General features: G+C 36.0%; 1 protein-coding gene across 1 annotated transcript in view; it reads left to right on the forward strand.

Moving 5' to 3' along the window:
* Positions 1 to 22,113, forward strand: part of TENM1 (teneurin transmembrane protein 1) — a 938,436-nt gene that overhangs the window by 654,278 nt on the left and 262,045 nt on the right. The window contains exons 10-14 of the mRNA XM_036443384.2: positions 6,820 to 7,019; positions 8,266 to 8,476; positions 13,207 to 13,308; positions 14,691 to 14,885; positions 17,697 to 17,897. Coding sequence (XP_036299277.1) covers positions 6,820 to 7,019; positions 8,266 to 8,476; positions 13,207 to 13,308; positions 14,691 to 14,885; positions 17,697 to 17,897 — 909 coding nt within the window. The remainder of the gene's footprint in view (positions 1 to 6,819; positions 7,020 to 8,265; positions 8,477 to 13,206; positions 13,309 to 14,690; positions 14,886 to 17,696; positions 17,898 to 22,113) is intronic.

The following is a 22,113-nucleotide window of genomic DNA, read 5'->3' on the forward strand; positions in this document are numbered from 1 at the left end:
TTTGTCAGCTTCAGGACATTAAGAGTTAAATGTTGAATCAACCCTTTGGGGACCAAACTTTTCTTTCAGACATGGAAAAAAGTAACCTTCAGTGAAAAATAAAGTCCTCAGTTGGTCATTCATCATCTCAAAGGGCATATTTTATTATAAATGTCAATTCCATAAAATTACATGTCCTGTAATACATAATTATGTTCAATATTGCATTTGAAATGTATTATTAACAGTTAACATTCTTAAAATAGTTATTACTCTTGGCCTTAACACAAAAAGCAATAATGGAGGTATTTTAGGGAGTTATAAGCTGTAAGACTTTGAATAAAGCCACTGCAGGTGTGTTTCTTAATGGGATGTTAATTTTACAGCAGGTAAACACAAAGGATAGAGACCATGTGTTGTTTTTTTTTTTTAACTGTGTTCAGTCTAGTTTCATTTTTGTGTATGGTGTAAGTTGGTGATCAAATGAAACTAGGCCACCAACTTACACCATACACAAAAATAAATTCAAAATGGATAAAAGACTTAAACATAAGACAGGAAACCATAAAAATACTAGAGGAATCCACAGGCAGCAAAATAGCAGACATAGGCCAAAACAATTTCTTCACCAATATGGCTCCTAGGGCAATAGAAACTAAAGAGAAAATAAACAAACAGGACTACATCAAAATGAAAAGCTTTTGTAAAGCAAAAGAAACCATCAACAAAACAACAAGAAAGCCCACTGCAAGGGAGAACATATTTGCCAATGTTATCACCGATAAGGATTTAATCTCCAACATTTACAGGGAACTTATACAACTTAACAAAAGGAAGATAAACAACCCAATCAAAAAATGGGCAACGGACCTAAATAGATACTTTTCTAAAGAAGACAGAAGGAAGGCCAAGAGACATTTGAAAACATGCTCAAAGTCACAAATCACCTGAGAGATGCAAATCAAAACAACAATGCATACCATCTCCCACCTGTCAGAAAAGCTATCATTAACAAATCAACAAACGACAAGTGCTGGCGAGGATGCAGAGAAAAAGGAACTCTTTTTGCACTGCTGGTGGGAATGCAGACTGGTGCAGCCACCGTAGAGAACAGTATGGAGTTTCCTCAAAAAACTAAAAATGGAACTCCCATTTGACCCAGTGATACTACTTATAGGAATATATCCCAAGAAACTAGAAACACCAATCAGAAAAGATATATGCACCCCTATCTTCATAGTGGCACAATTTACTATTGCTAAGATTTGGAAACAGCCTAAGTGCCCATCAGCGGATGAGTGGGTTAAAAAACTGTGGTACATCTACACAATGGAATACTATACTGCAGTAAAAAAAGAATGAGTTCTTACCATTTGCAACAGCATAAATAGAACTGGAGAGCATTACGCTAACTGAAATAAGTCAGTCAAAGAAAGATAAATATCGCATGATCTCACTCATATATGGAATATAATTAACATAAACAGATGAACAAAATCAGAGACAGAGAAACTCGATCAAACTGTCTAACCTTAGAGCACATATGTCAAACACAAGGCCCGCGGGCCAAATCCGTCCCGCCAGGCCTTGCAATGTGGCCCGCACCGCGCTGTCATCACTGCACTCCGCTGCGTTTCCATCACAATGACAGTTTATGACTGTTCAGTAAACCATTCGGCCCGCGATTTAGGCTGGATTTTAGATTTTGGCCCCTTCTCTGATTGAGTTCGACACCCCTACCTTAGAGGGAAGGTAGGGTAGGGTGGGGGTAACAGGGAAAGATCAACCAAAGGATTTGTATGCATGCATATAAGCCTAACAAATGGACACTGATAACAGGGGGGTGAGAGCATGAGTGGGGGAAGTAAGGGGATAATGGGGGGATAAGGACACATATGTAATACCTTAATCAATAAAGAAATTTAAAAAATAAACTGTTTGTTGGGGAGAAGTTTATGGCTGATACTATAAAAACGATGTGAAATGAGGCCAAATTGAACTTTCCCTCATAAGGATAATCAGCCTTGCTTCAGATCAAGACAATCCTCTTGTATCCCTTTTCTCCACCCACCACATAACAAAGAATTCCACAGAAATAAGTATTAAAGTAGCACATCAGAAATCACTAGAAAATATGGCAATAAATAATAAGATCTGATTGTCCAAATTCAACATCCTCTCACACAAACCATCTCCTTCTAGGAGTCTTGTTGGGGTTTTTTATTTGTTCGTTTTTTAATATATGTTTATTGATTTTTGAGAGAGAAAGAGAATAGTAACATTAATTATGAGAATCATTTATCAGCTGTCGTCTGCATGCCCCCTATTGGGGATTGAGCCCACAACCCAGGCATGTGCCCTTGATTGGAATTGAACCTGGACCCTTCAGTCTACAGGTCAACACTCTATCCACTGAGAAAAACTAGTTAGGGCTAGGATTCTTGTTTTTGCTACCAATATTAACTCACCTAAACTCATAATCATGGGGTTGATTTTGACCTTGCCTTAGACCCCACAACCAGTGTCCCAATGTCAGAAGAACTTTCCCTCTACATGTGTGGGCTGTCAACCACTAAACATGGGCATTAATGGGAACTTTGTTTGAAGTATCAAAATTCAGACCAAGAGAATCATAATTTGCATTTTAACAAGAACCCCTTCTTATGCCCATAAAATTTTGAGGAGTTCTGCTATAGCATTTCCCTTTACATTGTTTTCTTTCCTCCTTTTTTCCCTTTCCTTACTGGGGAAATAACTTTTTATTGTTACAACTCTATATTTTAGATATATTTTGTATACAAAACATATAATTTGATTTTACCTTTTGATTTGGATTGTTGGTTCTTTTCATTTTAACACAAGCATTTAGTTAATTGCTCTTTGATTTAATTATTGATATACATATATGAAAGTTATCTTCCCTCTTGTATGTTTGCTAACTAACCATTCTAGTCTGTGTCTTCCCTTTCTTCTTTTGTTTAAACTATTTTTATCTTGGATTTATTTATTCTATGCTAGTTCAGAATTTTTATTTTTTGCTTTTTAATATTTATACTTAAAATTATAATAAGATTTTTAAATATATAATAACCTAAAGTTGACTGATATTTGTATCATTTTGGGGACTAGAAACCCAGTGCATGAAATTCATGCATGGGGGGTGTTCCTCAACTCAGCCTGCACCCTCTCCAATCTGGGACACCTTGAGGGATATCCCACTGCCCATTTAAGCCCGATCCTAGCCCTGCAGGCCTGGATCCCCCAACTGCCTGGATCCCCTTTCATGCCCAGTTGCCCCAACTTCCCTCTTCTGCTGGCCTGGTCACCCCTAACTGCCCTCCCCTTAAGGTTTGATTGCCCCCAGCACTCCTCCCTTGCAGTCCTGTTCCCTCCCAACTGCCTCCCCTGCTGGCCATCTTGTGGTGGCCATTTTGTGTCCACAAGGGGGCAGCCATCTTTGACCACATGGGGGCAGCCATCTTGTGTGTTGGAGTGATGGTCAATTTGCATATTACTCTTTTATTAGATAGGATAGAGGCCTGGTGCATGGATGAGGACCAGCTGGTTTGCACTGTAGGGTGTCCTGGATCAGGGTGGGAAGTTTCCTTGGGAAATGGGGCAGACTGAGAAAGGAGCCTGTGGTGGTTTGCAGGCCAGCCATGCCCCCAATGACCCAAGTGGAGGCCCTAGTATCTAGGATTTATTTATCTTCTATAATTGAAACTGTAGCCTTGAGTGAAGGCCAAGATAGGCCAGGGCTGCAGAAGTTTGGCTTCCTCCATTGCCGGGGGCAACTCAAGCCTACTGCTCTTTCCAGCTCCATGGCTGCCACCATTTTTGTTGGGATTTATTTATCTTCTATAATTGAAACTTTGTACTCTTGCATGGAGGCCTGGGCCCGCCAGGGCAGACGGAAAGCTTGGCTTCCTCCATTGCCAGGAAAACCCAAGCCCCCTGCTTGCTCCGTGGCATTGCGGTTAATTTGCATATTCAATCCTGATTGGCTGGTAGGTGTGGCAGAGTGATTGTTAATTTGCATATTACTCTTTTATTAGACAGGATAATCCAGTTTTACACTTCCAAGGTAATATGTGATTATTTTTAACTTTATTGAGAAATAAGTGACCAGTATACTTATATTACATTTAAAGTGTACAAAATGATAATTTGAAAAACATGCATTGTAAAATGATTAACAACATCAAGATAATCAATACATCCATCACCTCAAATAGTTAACATAGTCAAGACTTTTTTTTTATGTGTGGTGAGAATGCTTAAGATTTACTTTCAAGTATATAATACCATATTTTTTAACTGTAGTCTGCATATTAGATGCTCAGAACTTCTTAAAACTTAAATTGTATACCCTTTTACCTATATCAACCCATTTGCCCCTTATTTCATTGTTAGCAACCACTGTTCTACTCTCTGTTTTTATAAAATCAGCTTTTTTTTTTTTTTTGATTCCACATATAAGTGACACTACAATGCTGGTCTTTGTCTGGCTTGTTTCACTTAGCATAATGCCCTCTAGACTCATCCATTTTTGTTGCAAATGGCAGGATCAACTTTCCTTTTTATGAGTGAATAATATTCCATTATCCTATTTTGTGTATGTATTACATATTTTATCCATTCACCCATCAAGGGTCATTTAGGTTGTGTCTATATCTTGGCTATTGCAGTGAATGTGGGTGTACAGATATATCATCAGGATCCTTATTTCAGTTTCTTTGGATATATACCCAGGAGTGGGATTAATTGGTCATATAATAGTTCAATTTTTAATTTTTTGATGAAGCACTATTCTGTTTTCCAAAATGGCTTTACCATTATGCCTTCCCACCAACAGAATATAAGGCTTCCCTGTTCTCTACAGCTTTGCCAACATTTATTATATCTTGCCTTTTTTATAATAACCAACTTAAAAGGTGTGAGTTGATATCTCATTATAGTTTTGATTTGTATTTTTACAATGATTAGTGATGTTGAGCACCTTTTCATATAACTATTGATCATTTGTGTGTTCTTTGGGAAAATATCTATTCAAGGTCCTTTGCCCATTTTTTAATTTAAATTATTTACTTCTTTATAATTCACTTGTATGTGTTTTTATATATTTTGGATATTAACCCCTTTTTAGATATATAGCTTGATAACATTTCCTCCCATTGTAGGTTGCCTTTTTAATTCATTGATTTTTTTCTTTTTGCTTTGTTGAGCATAATCCTTTTTAAATTTATTTATTTTTAATTACTTTATTGATTAAGGTATCACATATTTGTCCTCATCCCCCCCATTCCTATCCCAAACCCCTCCCCACACATGCCTCCATCCTCCATTGTCCAAGACCACTGGTTAGGCTTATATGCATGCACACTAGTTCTTTGGTTGATCTCTCCCCTTTTTCCCTCCCCTACCCTCCCTCTGAGGTCCGACAGTCTGATCCATGCCTCCTTGTTTCTGGGTCTGTTCTTGTTCATCAGTCTATGTTGTTCATTTAAATTTATTTTTTCTTTTATTTTATTTTTACATCATTATTGACCCCTTTATTCTCCCCTATACACTCTTCTACCTTCACTATGCCTCCCCCACTATACTGTCCTCTGTCCATGAATTCCTTTTCTTTTTTTGCTCAATTCCTCCTCTCTTTCCTGCATCACTGTCACCTTATCAGAGCTGTCTGCTTGCTCTCTATGAGTCTGTCTCTATTTTGCTTGTTAGTTCATTTTGTTCATTAAGTTCCACTTGTGAGTGAAATCATATGGTACTTGTCGTTTTCTGACTGGCTTCTTTTACTTAGCATCATGTTAGTTTGGTATAGTACCACTTTATTTTACAATTGACTAGAATGTAGTTCAATACTTTTTCCACATGAGCTATTGGACCCACCCTAAATTTAGATCTTAATGTCATTTCACCAAATTATTGCACCATAATGCCTATGTAATTCTTGTGTCTCCCTGCTTAATCATCCTATCTTCTGCCTTAAGGCTAGCCTTTCTAATTCATCAAGACTTCTCTAGTCTTCTTGTAAACCTTCAGTGGCTTTCCATTCTTTATTCAATAAACCCTTAAGACTGACACTCAAGACCTTATAAAATGTGATTCCCTCCTTTTCCTCCATCCCTATGTCCAACTGCTCATCTACATATACACCTTAGCTTTATCCTTAGTAACTAGAAGAATGTGGGCAAATAATATATGATAGGTACATGTTTACTCAAGGATAAAGCAAGGAACAAAACAGCCACAGCCTCATGGAGCTTATATTGTAATGGGAGAAAAAAGGCAATAAACATTGTATAAGTAAAACAGGTTATATGTTAGGTGGTGGTAAGCACTAGGGAGAAACATAAAGGAAGATAAAGGGCATAGAGACAGCTGAGAATGAAGAATATCCTCCAACTGAATATCTTTCCCTCCTTTGAATAACCAGAGTACTTATTTTCTTTTACAGCATGGTTATTTGTGTACTTGTCCTATTTTATCTCTTATATTCAAAGCTCCTTAAGAGCAAGAACTGCATCTTACTCATCTTTGTATCTCTTGCAGCTTCTGCAGCAGCATTCAGTAAATAATGTTTAAAATGAATCAAATGATGGAAATAAATGCAATAGCAGTTTAATAGAAGGGAGAGACTGATAGAGTGGTTGGTTAGGGAGGGTTCCTTGGATGATATTTAATTTGGGCAAAACCTTGAAAAGATGGGTGGTGTGGGGAGTAAGAAAGAGCTGAGTAAGTCATTTTGATGTATCTGTTCTTGAAAAACTAAAAACCATTGCTTTATAAATTAAGATTAATGTTGTGTGTAATTTTCTTTACTTTTAAAACCAGTATTTCAGAAGGGCCGAGCAATAGATACTGGAGAAGTTGACATTGGTGCACAGGTCATGCAGACCATTCCACCTGGCTTATTCTGGCGTTTCCAGATTACTATCCACCATCCAATATATCTGAAATTCAATATTTCTTTAGCCAAGGACTCTCTGCTGGGAATTTATGGCAGAAGAAACATTCCACCTACACATACTCAGGTATTTGATATTATAGGTATTTCTTGACCCTTTTAAAGGGTGCTGGGATGACTGGCTTGGGGATTGTGACCTGCAACATGTGTGGGAGTCAGAGGTGAAGGCAAACAACCTTTGCAATGAGCAAATATCCAGAATAATCACACTAAAGTGAATGGAAAAATAATGCCATTAAGAAATAAGGAATCGTATTTAGCAGAGCAGATTCAGAAAAGGGAGTTTAAGAAAATATTCTTGAAACTTGAATCCTTGAAACAGGATGACCATGAACCTTCCCAGCCCCCTTATCTTACTTCTATGGTGCCCACACCCCTCTTTGCTGGTTCCATGCACCCATGATCCATTGTCCAGATGAAGGAATGCATATCAGTAATGGAAATGAGTCAAAAGGTAGGTTTTGTCTTACAAGAAGAAAAGTTTCCTTGTTATTGTTAATAATAACTCCATTATGCAAAACCTCTATGGTTTACAATGCCCTTCTATAAACTGTAGCTACCTAATTTCTCTCATTCTGTTTTCCTTATCTCTTTCTCACATGAACCCATTTGGGACCCTGTTCCATCTAAGAAGTAGCATAAGGAATCATAGCCATCTGGGGCTTGCTTTGTTTTCAGAAGATATAACTGTAGTTCAAACCTTCCCTTCTGGGTCAGACTAGGCAGGGGATTAGAATGCCATTCAAGTGTGACTATTGAAAAATTTCAAGGACACATGTGCCATGTGCTTATCCACTGATTAGGAATAAAAAGAGGGGTGTCCTTTGAATATCTAAATATGCTACTAGAAAAACAATAAATTATGATGAATGCTTTCAAAGTTTGGCTGTTTACTCATTTGTTTAAAAAAATATGAAACCCTTTCATTTATAGGGAAGGCCATGGAAACATTTATGAGAGGAATGTGTGGTTTCAACTGTCTTCTATCAGATAGAATGGTAAAATATCAAGATTCTCTTGCATAATACTAATCAAGATATTTTTTTCTATTCCTTGGTTTATTTATTTTTAAACGACTATTTTGAATATTCCAAAACTGAGAAGTTTATAACATTTACAAGAGTAAGTGGGGCTTTTCTCCTCAGAATTAATAATATTCTTTTGTGTTTCAATTTACTTAAAATGAATAACTTCCTCTTCCTCTTTGCCTGCCTCCAAAGCAAAGAAGTATGAAATAGGGCAATAAAGTTAGAGATGTACGTTAGTCAAGAAGTACAAGTAGAGGCTCACATTTGTGTTTGTATCTGTTCCAGTTTGATTTTGTAAAGCTAATGGATGGAAAGCAACTGGTGAAGCAAGACTCCAAGGGCTCTGACGATAGCCAGCACTCCCCTCGGAACCTGATCTTAACCTCATTGCAGGAGACAGGCTTTATAGAGTACATGGACCAAGGGCCTTGGTATTTGGCATTTTACAATGATGGCAAAAAGATGGAACAAGTATTTGTGTTAACTACAGCAATTGGTAAGCTGCCTTGGTTGTTATTTTGAATTGACAGTATAACTCTAGAAAGACACAATCAGTGATTAAAGTAATACAGATATTATTTAAGCTTATTGCTCATTCTGCTTTAAACTCATTATTCAGGATAGGTCACTATGAGAAAGGCTTATATTGTTGTCATTAATGTTGTTTCAATGCTGACTAAGAGTTTTTAAAAGCTCCATTATTTGCTGCTATTTTAGGATATTTGCCACGCACTGTTTTGTAAGTTTTCAATAGAAATAATTACCTGGATGACATTGTTACTGAAGTTACATAAGACAACTTCAGTGAAGAAGAGTTCAAGCAGGGGAAGCTCTGTTAGTTCAAGACCTATTAAAAACAAAAAAACAAATAAGCACATTTTAAAATGGAAAAACTTGCATTGGTCCAGTTCTTTACAATGACCGATTCTAGAACCAACCTTTAAGGTTTCAAAATACAACCTGAGCGCACTTAAATAAGAGTCTGAAAGAATAATAACTTGTGTCATTCAAAGCCATTTCTTTTATATTTTTTTAGTTTCAAAATCATCACAATGGCTCTTTCAGTGTTCTTTTAAAACATGTTCTTTTTAATACAATGTCTTCACCCACTCTTATTCACGGTTCACCCTAGTTAGTCAGAGACATCTCACTCTTGTCATTTTTTTGGTGAATGCATTCCCCTTGACCCTTTGTGTGAATAAAGCTGAGCTTTTTAGCAATTTCAGAGCTCTGAGGATAAACAGCTCATTGACACAATATTTTATTGTGTGTTTTCCTAAAATACTCATCTGTTAAAAGAAGAAAAAATGTTTTGCAGCTGTCAGTTTTCTATACAGCTCTCACCATTTATCCTTTAGTTAATCTGTTCAACCATATGTTTAGGAAGATGTATTGACTGTTAATAGATATACCATCTGCTCTTTATAACAATTTTGTTCTATTTTTACTTTATGCTGAAGACCTTGAGTCAGTAGAAAATGGTATTCCATCCACAAGATTACCAAAAAGTTTCTCCTAAAGTAATCAGAAACGTATTTTTCCCCTATTGAAATACTTTACTGATTTTATATCTTCAAAAGAAAAAGTGTTTGTTAAATTGGAAAAAATATTTTGAGTCATGACACTGTTTTGCCATTAACAGGCTTGTTGGGACAAATTCAACAGACACAGAACTTAACATATTTTTCTATCCAGGCCCAATTTTGATAAGGCAATTGCCAATGAGTTATGAGTTCTAAAATACTTGTGAAGATTTTTCCAGTTATCCTTGCCCATAAGCTTAAGTTAAAATACTAACCAAACTATTTACCTTTTAAAAAATCAATAGATCAAGAAACATACTTAGTGGGACTTTTTTCCATCTCTTACTTCTTCCCAAGAAGAACCTAACCTTTGAAATATGTGTTATTGTATTATGCAGATATTAAGCTGTCACTTTTCTATGCAACAACCTACTTGTTTTTACTTTATGCAAGTCAGTTTGTTTACTTTTCTGTTGTCTTTTGATATTAGAAGAGAAGCATTTCTTCTATAATTCTACTTAAAGAGAATCCAAGTAAATTTCAAAAAAAATCAAAAGTATGTAAGTTATTTACTCTAAATTCTCCCCATTAATTTTAATGGTTTTATAACTTATGTTCATTTTAGTGAAAAGAGATTAAAATATTTGCTTGAACAAATTAAGGTTCTGTGTGAATTTATTCTAAATGTTGCTTATTCTCTATTCATAATACTAGAATCAGTTAATTGATTTTAACTCTATTTGGTCTGCTATCAATAAGGCTCCAAACAGTATTAATAACCAACATTTATTAAATGACTAATATAATCTTCATTAATATATATTATTTTCCAGTAGGATAGGCAGAGTTATCAGGATCCCCTAATCTCAGTCAGTCTGTTTTGCAACATGATCATATATGGAGTGTCACTCTGCCCCAACCACTGCACTAGATGCTTTACATTCAGTTATCTTGTTTGATTCCCATCACAACCAGCACAGGTATAATGACAGTTATATTACAAATAAGGAAACGGAGTCCTGGAATGAGTAAATAATTTGGTAAAGTCTCACAGCCAGCAAGTGGCAAAATTGAGATTTGAGACAACCAATATGCCTGTTTCCAAAGCCCATGTCCTTTAGAACATATTCATTCCATAGATTATGAATTACCTTTAGTTCCTTTTAGAGGAGAAAACCTGCCATAAGCAACACATCATCAGTGCAGATGCAGATATGAAGAGGCTTTAGACTCTAGTATAAGAACAGAACTGTAAGCATAGAACTTTAAAAGGATTCTCTGCTCTAATAAACTGCTGTCTAGGAAGTAATTCTGCAGTAAGTTTTAAAATATAAAAGACAAAGTTTCCTGGAGGCTGACATAAATAGAAAAACATATTCTTTTTCATTACTGGCTATTTATGCAATCCTGCTGTAGTTGTCCTCTTCCTGGAGTCCCTAGACTGTCCCAATGCCTTTGACACCCTATGGAGATGGCAGCTTCCAATAACTCCTATAATGCCTTTGCTTCTCATTTGCGTTGCTGGTGTTAAGTCCTCTGCAGCAGTGGGCCCAAATATAGCTTTTAGATAAGTCAATAAGATGTAGGAATTTTTATTTATTTTGATAGCAAACTTTATTAAATGTCCTTTCTACAATAGCTACATTCCCATAAGACTACTTCCATAAAGTTGTCAATAGGAACTGGTGTGAAATTAAATTCAACTCTCTTTGCTTTTCAAAGCTTCTTCCATGGCCTTTTATTAACCATTCAGACAGGGGAAATCTAAATGTAGATTTAAAGACTGCCACTACTGCTTAGTATAAGAAAGTTAGATAAATAGAAAATAGAGAAATAATTGTTCCATCTTATAATGTAAAAAAAAGACTCTGTGCTTTTTATAATGACCTTTTAAATAAATTAATAACTTTCTGAAAATAACAAAGGTTTAATGAGTTAAATACGATTAGCTCTTTGTCAAATGTTACATTCTCACCAGTCAAGTTGTAGTTCAGAAATGCCAAGTGTCAATTTCTTATCCAGTTCAGTTGTCTAAAACAATGATAAAAGAACAGAGCATCATAAACCTACAAAAAGGCTAGCTCATGTATTCAGATGGGGTGGAGAAGAATGACATCATCCAGTTGATAATAGGATAGATACCGCACAACCACTGGATTCATTTTCAGCTTTCTATGAATCCCCTAATTGGACTAGATACCATTTCCTTCCTCTCATATTTATTCTGCCCAGGGCAGAGCTCCAAATCTAGATAATAAATTCTCTAACTATGGAAGTTTATTTGAAGCATTTGTTCTCATTCTGTGAGGCTTCAGTGTAATGGGAACATGCCGGATCACCTGCTGTATTTGTTAATATGTAGATTACTGGGTCACATTACTCAGAGACAGATTCAATAGATCTCGAGTGAAGCCCAAGCATTGTAAGCACCTCAAGTGATACTACTGATACAGGCAGTTAAAATGCCTCCACTGAAGAAATGCTATTTCTCGACCCTCACTATAATTTTCATAGTTCAGAAGAAGATGCCAAAACTACTTCATAGGATATCTTGTTTTAATTGGAAATAGCTTATCCAAGTGGAACTAGATGAAGTAGATAATTTGGATTGAAAAGAAAAAACTGGTGCATATGGGAAGCATGAGTTTAATAGACCAGAACATAAAACTAGGAATCCAAGAGTGCTAAGTATAGAAAACTTACAGAAAATAGTAATGAAAAGATTATTTTTAATTACAAGAGTAAAATATGCAGATCATCATACTAGTAGTTCATGGACTTGGAATGTAATGCTATTATGTATATAAATACAGTTTTAAATTAGAAACACTTTAATTTTAATTAATTTTTATTGAGGTAACACGAATAACATTATGTGAATTTTAGATGTACAACATTATAATTTTTTAAATCATTGTCAGAAACTGATTTTTGTATAACTTTATACTTTTTCAATCAGAATACCTGAAGACTTGCCCAAGTTCTGTTACAGTGCATGTCTTTATGGAGCCAGAACTACCAATGGGCACCTTTAAAACCTTCTCAATTCCCCTAAAGCCTATTCTTTGCTAAGAATGGATTGAAGGGAAATTAGTGGCAGAGAAATGATAAGCATTTACAGTCAAGAAAGCATTTCTCAACAAAATACTTAGGTTCCAATGCTTTTAGTGGTGGTGAATTTAATATGAACACTTACTTTAAAAGCCTCCCATTGTCACTTATTAATGAAAATGAAATACTGATTATCATATTTAAGCTGTCAAGATAGTAGATTAAACATTTTAAAGTGCTAGAGAAGACAATGTCATTTACTACAACCTAAATTTGAAAAATAAACAATAGACTTGGTCTTCTGGTTACATTTTGAAGCCCATTTTGCTTTTGAGCAATGTCCTGTAATCCTAGTACATTTTTAACTTTATCACAAAATGTTTCATTAGAATATAATTCTTCTAGATCCTTTATGCACTTTAGAGATGAGATTGGTTTGAATAGCCAATTCAGCAACTCTAAGGTGCTTTTAATAATCTGGAACTACATGTGACATCTTACAGAAATCTTTGGCATCTGATTTTAAATAATAAGTGCTCCATAGACAGCAGAGGGCAAGAATGTTTTAGGCCCAGAGTGTTTACAATTAAAAAAAAAAAGGACTCTGTAGTCTATAGATTTCTTCATTTTTCCTTTTTTTCTCTATTAATAGAAATAATGGATGACTGTTCAACTAATTGTAATGGAAATGGAGAATGTATCTCTGGACATTGCCATTGTTTCCCAGGATTCCTTGGGCCTGACTGTGCTAGAGGTAATGTTGCTCTGTTATTCCTATTGACTTAGGGAAATGGATGTCATTTGAGAACTCATGAAGAGGAGGAGGAGTGGCAGTAGTGGTCATAGTAGCAGCAGTAATAGCAGCAACACTGCCCACCACCACTACCAAAAGTTGAGCACTTATTCCACCAGGGACTGTTATAAAAACTTTGTGTTATGTCTTTTAATTCCTACTTCCTATCATAGTCTTATGAGGTATATCTGTTATTATCCCAGTTTTATGGGCAAAGAAACAATCTCAGAGAGGTGAAATAACTTAACCAGGGTTACCTAACAGCTGGGATTTACTAGTATACCTAGATCATCTAAACCAACCGCTATGTGATACTTCCATGTTCTGCATAAACTGATTCATAATGGATAGACTTTAAGAGTTAGGCAAAGTAGTTAATTGTTTATGCACTTCCATGTAAGCTGGATGGAGTGGGCAATCAATTGGTCAAGTAGCCTAGAAAGTAAAGACTAGAAAGTCAGAAGTTCAACTTAGGAAACTTGACCATTTCCTAGACATGCCCACAGTTTAATCCTTGAAAAGCTTTAGGTAAATCACATCATGTTTTCCCATAGGCTTACAGTTATGACTTTAGAGATGCTTTCTGCTTATTTTTTTTGTGTTCTTAAAGTTCTCAGTCTGCTAGTACTTTAATCTCATGTCCTCAGCCACTTAATTTCTTTAGGATAAATTCTATTCAATAGAGAATTCTATAGCACTTGCTAGGTTCCCAGTCCTGTAGGAAGTGGGGGCAGGAATGAAGTTGATGGCTGGTAATAAAAAATAAGACAGAAGATATAAGCCCTGCCCTTAAGGAGTCCACAGTTTCAATAGGGAGACAAACAATGACCAAGCAGAGAAAGTGTTCTACTAAAGGTCTGTACAATGTGTTATGTGTGTAGACATCTCTCCAGCATGCATCTTTTTAAATGTACAACTTTTTAAAGATAACATTCTGTGAAATGAATAATTCCCCATGTATTAGTTTTTCAAACTTTTTGTTTTCCCCTCTAAAAGTAGCATATATCTTCTTGAGAAAGAAAAGCCATAAGAGAAAAAAAAACACCTCACTTATACTAATGAGGATAATAATTATTATTTAAGTTTATAATTGAATCAAAATCAAATGGCTGAAATAATTTCTCCACGCAGGATGGTTTTATATAATAATTTATCTTTATCTCACCCCCAAGAAAGGCAAATTCTGTTTATAATCATAAACATGTGCCTTTTTAATACAGGCCACGACAGAAATAGTACAATTTTCTTTTTGCCTGATGTATTATACAAGAATCAATAGAAAATTGCTTTGGAGATTTTAAAAGCATTATGAGAACATTACAAGTTCATTTTCTAATCTTCAGATTCATGCCCTGTGCTGTGTGGTGGGAATGGAGAATATGAGAAAGGACACTGTGTCTGCCGAAATGGCTGGAAGGGGCCAGAATGTGATGTTCCAGAAGAACAATGCATTGACCCAACGTGCTTTGGTCATGGCACCTGCATCATGGGAGTCTGCATCTGTGTGCCAGGATACAAAGGAGAAATATGCGAGGAAGGTTGGAGCCCCATTTTCATCTATTGCTTTAGGCTTTTGTCCCACTGAATTGCTCAAGGCACCATTCTATGCTTCTAAGTAGAGAAATAATATCAGTGCTTAACATATCTGCTTTGTACATGGAGCAGGGAGTTGAAGTCAGGGAAGCTCATGTCTCTCCTGACAGTCTCTACTGTTAATATGAGGCCATGTCTGTCACCCTTGCAGAGCAGTAATGAAAAATGGCATATCCCCTTCATTTTAACATTGTTTCATAACTTGAGAATTTCCATATTAATGATTTTAGGGGTTAATTTGTATGCTTTCATTATTGCAGAATTCACTAGGCCACATCTCACTTTAAAGCACATAATAAAAAATATATGCACATTTGGAATAATTTTATGAATGTTTTCTTTGGGAGTGATTTTTAATTACCATTATTATTGCTTCATATTATTTATTTTTACATACCTCATGATAAACTTGACCTCCATGCCTAAGGAATCACTAATTAGTTTATAGGAATTGCCTTTATATTAAAATTCACCCCAAAGGAGCTTTTACATACAAAAGACATATTTTGAAATGGAAATAGTTTTATCATTTAAAGAGACACATTAGAAAATAAGTTTACTAGTAATCAGGCCTTTTTCATGCTACATTCCTCAAATAAGACTGATTTCAGAAATAATATTAAACCATTACCGTGGGAGAGGGTCTAATCACAACTATTGTTCAGAAAAGAAGCAGCTGAAAATGCACTATAATTGCTTTTTAAAGATGGCTCATTAAGACTATTACACAGCATTCTAAAGGGTTTAATCTCATTCTGCTTCATGAGCAAGCATGAGTTTAGCTTTTCACCTCCCATTAGCAGTACTAGAATTTTGGTGTGAAGATTTTATCTGTTCCAATGAATGGCATTGGGACTAGTCTAGGCACCCAAATGCCTGAGTTACTTTTGAAAATTGTTTGTATGCTATCCAACTGCAATCGTGATATTTAAGTTGCAAATTCTGATGCTATATGGTCACACTTATCCACCCCCCAAAACTGGTGCTATCACATCTACAGTTTGCAAGGAAAACTAGCCTAAGGAATTCAGACTCTTTTGTTTAAATTACATAAGCAGTTGAAAAAGGACATAGTGTTCTAGGCATCACTAAAAAAATTATAGAATAATCAAGATAGCATGGAATACCATATTTGACACTGTAAACTTCAAATACAATATTAAAAAATGTTTTAAGTCAGATATCATAGACCAGGTGCAGACAGGCTAACCTGGGCTTATAGAAGGGCCTTATTTGATTCACATAATGGTGGTAGTGTTTTTGTTATGTAATGAGACATATTTGCCAAAATTTAAATAGACAAGTATCATATAAAAATCTCTATTTCTAGCCTCTTGTGAACAACACGAAAATCTGATAACCCTGGGCTCATATTCCTACATGGTGGCAATCAACTGGAGCTAAGAAGCAGCAGCTTCTTTTAAACTGCTCTCAGTTCACTTCCAACACACTCCGTTTTCTTACATCAAGCCCATATCATTCATTCCAGTTTGTCACTTGCCTGGCCCCTTCAGTCATGTGACTTTATGCCTCTGATTTAAGCATAACTTACATATTAATTGAACATAGCCTTTTAATAAAAGAAATTATATGAAGTTAAATATTATTTATTCAAAGTATCATATTTTAATATAATTAAATTACCTTCTTCTAAAATTTTATACTTTGGACTTTTCCTTTCCCTTCAAATAATGAAAGCATAGAATGAGATGTACCTTCTGATAGTTCTTTGCTGATTAGCTCAGGTATTGAAGCATTGTGCTAATGATCCTGAGATCATGGGCTAATTACAATGGCAATTACACTAAATATATGCTTGTTTAAATTTCCTCTGTTCAGAGGCCACACCACAGCCTAAAACTAGGCCAGTTTTGCAAATGGTAGCAAATTGTATCCGTCTTTTTCCATTGCTGGAAAAGTAATTCAAAGCATACATCTGCATCATGGTAAATTATTTTGTTTCATCTTATTTGTATGTGAAGACTAAAAGTTTGAAAATCAACTTTCCCATTTCCCATGGTGATTGAATTAAAAGCATAAAACAATTCTCCGCAAGGCAAGCATAGGAATCTGCTTCCAATACAGTTTATATATTTGTCCAAATATATATATGTGTTGTCTAAAAATTATACATGTGTTCAAAATTTTCCAGATTCACAGGCAAAAATAATTGAGTCCTTGATATTCTAAAACAGTAGAAACTGTCACTGGGTACTGATAGAAGGAGAAGCCACAAGAAAAAAATTGTTTAATATGTTGCATTTTCAGTGCTTCAGCAGTCACTTAGTTAATGCCTTGAATAATTCAAACTTAAAACATATCAACTTCTTTAGACACATCAAGTAAAATGCATTTCTGGGAGCTATGATTCCAATTTCAGGAAATACAAGGAAGGACTCACCAAAAATGTTTGTGGTTGTTTGTTTGTTTGTTTGTTTCCAAGCTGAGGAATTCCTATCGAAGGCCTTCCCTGATCCACTCTCCCATTTGTGTGGGAGTGCTACACACTACTAACAATGTCACACAACATATGTGTGGTTTCCTTTTTCTAAATTTAGGATACAATCTTTATGCTATCTGATGATATTTTTAAATGTTAATAATCTGGTTTGAACACAGTATTGACCTGAGTCATAGTATTGCCTAATTAAAACAGCAGAAATGGCATGATATTAGGAAATCAATGTGAATATCTTGGTGTCATATAATGGCCATGCTTATTCATTTTCATCTTTTCTCCTTTCTTGGGCCTTCAGAGGATTGCTTAGACCCAATGTGTTCCAGCCATGGCATCTGTGTGAAAGGAGAATGTCACTGTTCTACCGGTTGGGGAGGAATCAATTGTGAAACTCCACTTCCTATATGTCAAGAGCAGTGCTCAGGACATGGCACTTTTCTTCTGGACACTGGAATATGCAGCTGTGACCCCAAGTGGACAGGATCTGACTGCTCAACAGGTACATTGAAGTTATCTCCTTTCTCCATTCCCAGATCTTTGCCTTAAGGTAGTACTTTGTATCCTTTTTATGAGTCATAAGGGGCTTCTAGGTGTTTCCTAGGCTAGTTCTTTACTGGGTTTATATATACAACACTAGAGGCCTGGTACATGAAATTCGTGAGGTCCCAAGGCCTGGCTGGCAATAAGGGCTGATCAGGTTCCCCACCTTCCTGCTTCCCCACCTCCTTCTTCCCTCGCTGCCACATCTGCCTCCACCCATCCCCAGTTCCCCATTCTAGCCCAGGGCCCAGGCCCAATATGGCAATTGGGACCTGCCAGCCAGGGGGAGAGGCTAACTGCCACCAAGGCAGGCGGGCAGGGAGCTGTTTGGGGCCTGTTGGCTGGGGGCAGAGACTAAGTGGGGGGACCCAGGAGGTTGGCAGCTGGCCCCAGGAGGGAGCTGGCTCTCAACCCCCTTGGGAAAGGGGCTGCATCCACTGCCACCCACCCCCAGTTTCCTGTCCCAGCCCGGGGGCCAACCCCAATTGGGCAATAGGGGCATGCCGGCTCGGGGGAGAAACCGGGAGGTTGGCCAGCAGGCCCCATCGGCAATGGGAGCCTGTGGTTTGGGGGAAGCTCCTGTATTGAGCGTCTGCCCCCTGGTGGTCGGTGCACATCATAGCGACTGGTCATTCTGGTCATTCAGTCATTCCATCGTAAGGGTCACTTAAATACTGCTGGGTTTTTTATTGTATTTTTCATTGTCATAGGTCTGTGCTAGAACCTCTGTCTTCATTCTGTATTCTCCTGCAATTATTTCCTCCATCCCCAAGTCTCCCAGTATCAGTTCTATGCAAATTATTTCAAATTTATATTTCCCCAAACTCAAATAATCCTTCATTTTCAACAATTTGCTACATATATCCACTGGGTGTCCCATTACTTAAAAACACAACTTAGCCCAGGAACTCTATTTATATATTGCCATATTGTTGCCCAATTTCTATTCTCACAACTGTGATTTCATTTTCATATTCCCTACAGTCACATTATCCACAGTTCTCCATTGTCCATAGATTAACTTCAACTATCCCAGCTTCTTATTATAAACTATTTCAAATTTCTGGCTTCTACTTCTGCTTTCTGCATAAATATTTCATCTGGTAAAGTAATATGTATGTTTGCCTTACCCCTAATGCATCACACATTCTCTGTGATTTTTCCTCAGCCAGGAATGTTATTACCTTTCTATTTATAAAAATCCAAGCCATCCAACAAGACTAAGTACAATTTTTTATCAATTAATTTTTTAAATTTTCAATTACAGTTTACATTTAATATTATTTTGTATTAGCTTCAGGTGTACAGCATAGTGGTTAGACAATCATATACTTTACAGAGTGGTCCCCTGATTTTTCAAGTGTCCAACTGTCCCCATACATAGTTATTACAATATCATAGAGTATATTCCCTACAATTTGAGATATTCTATAAAATACTTCCTGATTGCATCAGTAAGATCCTCTGAAATCCTATGATACTCAGTGCTAGGGAGTAAAAAGGGCATTTTGCTGTAGGTATTTGTGTACATGACTTGTTTTTCCACCAAAACTTAAAGGAAAGAATCATTCTTTATAATTTGTCTTCTTATCCTCAGACCATTTACTCATTAAATGAGTAGAATTACTAAATAATAACTCCTACAAAGCTTGTGCCTATTTTTGTTAACGATATGAAATGACATGTGATAAACAGAAGCTATAAGTGCTCTGTGAGACCTTATGTACCACTGAATTAGCTCATGAACCAAAAAGTCTGCAATCCTGTGGTATAAACAAGAGAATCCCTCTGTTAAGAGAATTCAATATATATATATATATATATATATATATATATATATATATATATATATATAAAATATATGTGTGCCTGCTATGTGCTAAGTGCTAGAGATATGGTGGTGACCAAGATGGTCATGGTCCTTGCACAAAAGGAACTTATAATGTAATGGGGAGGCATATTGAGCATGTCAGAAGAGGGTTATAAAAGGGAAGTGTCTAGGCCTTATAGAGCTATATAATATGGCTCTAATCTGTTGTGTGTGGGGTTTTTTTTACTAAATGTTATTGAACACATTCCATTCTTCCATATGTCAGATATAGTTTGGCCTAGAGCTTCAAGTTTAAAACAGTATTAGTATTAGAGCTCATATTTGCATAGCAGTTATATATTAGGCACTATTCTCATTGTTGTACATTTATGTATTCACTTAATCTTCATAACAACCTAAGAAATGAGTACTATAATTATGCCCACTTTACAAATGAGAAAAGTGAAGAACAAGAGGTTAAATAATTGCCCAAAGTTACCCATATAACAAGTGTCAAAGTTAGAATTTAGACTAAGGTATTATGGCTTCACCTTCTGTGTATTTACTAGTAATCACTATACCATACTGTCTGGCAAGGAGAAACAGAAGTAAATAATGAACAATGAATATGCAACCTACTGAAACATAAGGAAATTGAGGGTCTGAGAGGTTAAATAATTTGTCCAGAGCCATAGACTTGACTAATTGCAACCCTGAAAGTAGAGTCTCAGTCTAGTGATTTTTTTTTCATGTCCAACTTTCTTTTCATCCCTCCACCCTCATCCCCACCAAAGAAAGAAGGAAGAGTTAGACAGGGAGCTGGGACTACTATGGATAGATTATTTTACTGAAACAGGAAAGTTCAAGGAGAGAAAGAATGTAAAATATCAAGTGCATGAATGACATATTTGTGCAGAATATCATTTATTCTGGACCCATTAGAAAAAACACTAGAAGCATCTCTTGCTCAAAGAAGTATAAGGGTAGATAGGTATGAGCCAAAACTCAGCAGCCTCTCAGGCTAAATGATTACAAATAAAAACTACAACTTGAAAAATAGGGTAAGGAGATCCCTTCCAAATCTCCATTGTCATGGTAGGAGTAGTCCTTCTGTGATTTTTAAGCTCCCCAAAGGTTGTTCCCACAGAGTATATTTAACTATCAAGATGATCACACTGTGAAGTCTTTTAATTGAGTGTGCTCAGTACAGGACTCAATTTAACAGTTCATTCTTATAATGGATCATGTCATTTCAAAAGTGGATATGCTCTTTGCCATTGATCATTTTCTTCTAAGCACATGAAATTTAGCTGTTAGCATGTTAACCATGCTGCTATGATACCAAGGGGACTGCAGTGAATGGTTTACTGATTATTTTCTGTCTTTTTACTAGATACACTGAGTATTGTTAGGGGCACTGAAATGATACTTGATATAGTCTTCTTTAACCTGAAGGTCCCATGGTACTTCACAAAGGTTAATTCATTATTCTTTAAAAATATCTCGAGGAACAAAATAGAAGCTTGTTATAACATAGTTTAGATTCAGATATACCACAGGTCAGACCATGCTCTCTTAAAATGCAACTCCTTGCCCTGAAATCTCAGTAATACATTTGGCCTATTCTGAGGATATTGGCAGTAACCTCTAATATCAACATTGTAAAATGCAGCTACAGTATTTCTTTCATAAAATCTGACTTCTCTTGGTCACAGTCTTTGAGAGAAAACATAAAAGCAGAGTTCAGAGCGTTGTACTCCTTTCTTCTTGGTTAAACTCCTCTCAAATCTACTGTTATTCACAGATGACTGAGTGAAATTCATAGAAGGTAAGCACTCACATAAAGAGGATAATTCTTGCCCTGGTCTACTGTGATCCCTTCTTATTATACTATATCTTAGAAATGGATTAATCAGTCAGAGAGATATGAAACATTAGGCCTAGGGGTATTTCTGAACTCACTACAGTGGAACATCAGTTCTTGAACTTCATTAGTTCCAGAAGGTTATTTAATAAGTGATTTGTTCAAAAACCAAATCATTTTTTCCTATTAGAAATAATATAAATGGAATTAATTTCTTCCAAATGCTTCCCTGTTTTAACTTTTCTTATATACAGTACATGTCTAATGTACTGTTTAATCTATAAACAAACACTTCTTTTCTTAAATTTATCAAACCACCCCCTACTAGCCTTAAATAAATCACTTTCATCATTCCTTCCAGAGCTGTCTTTCAGGAAGTCAGCATGCTGCATCTTCATTTTTTCACATATCACTGCTTCTGAAATGCTGTCACAGGCTAACTGTTTTTTTTGTTTATCCAAATCAACAATAATTTTTCTACCTCTTCAATTGCCTGTGATC

The sequence above is a fragment of the Pipistrellus kuhlii genome, unplaced genomic scaffold (genome assembly GCF_014108245.1).
Source record: "Pipistrellus kuhlii isolate mPipKuh1 unplaced genomic scaffold, mPipKuh1.p scaffold_m20_p_19, whole genome shotgun sequence".
NCBI lineage: Eukaryota > Metazoa > Chordata > Mammalia > Chiroptera > Vespertilionidae > Pipistrellus > Pipistrellus kuhlii.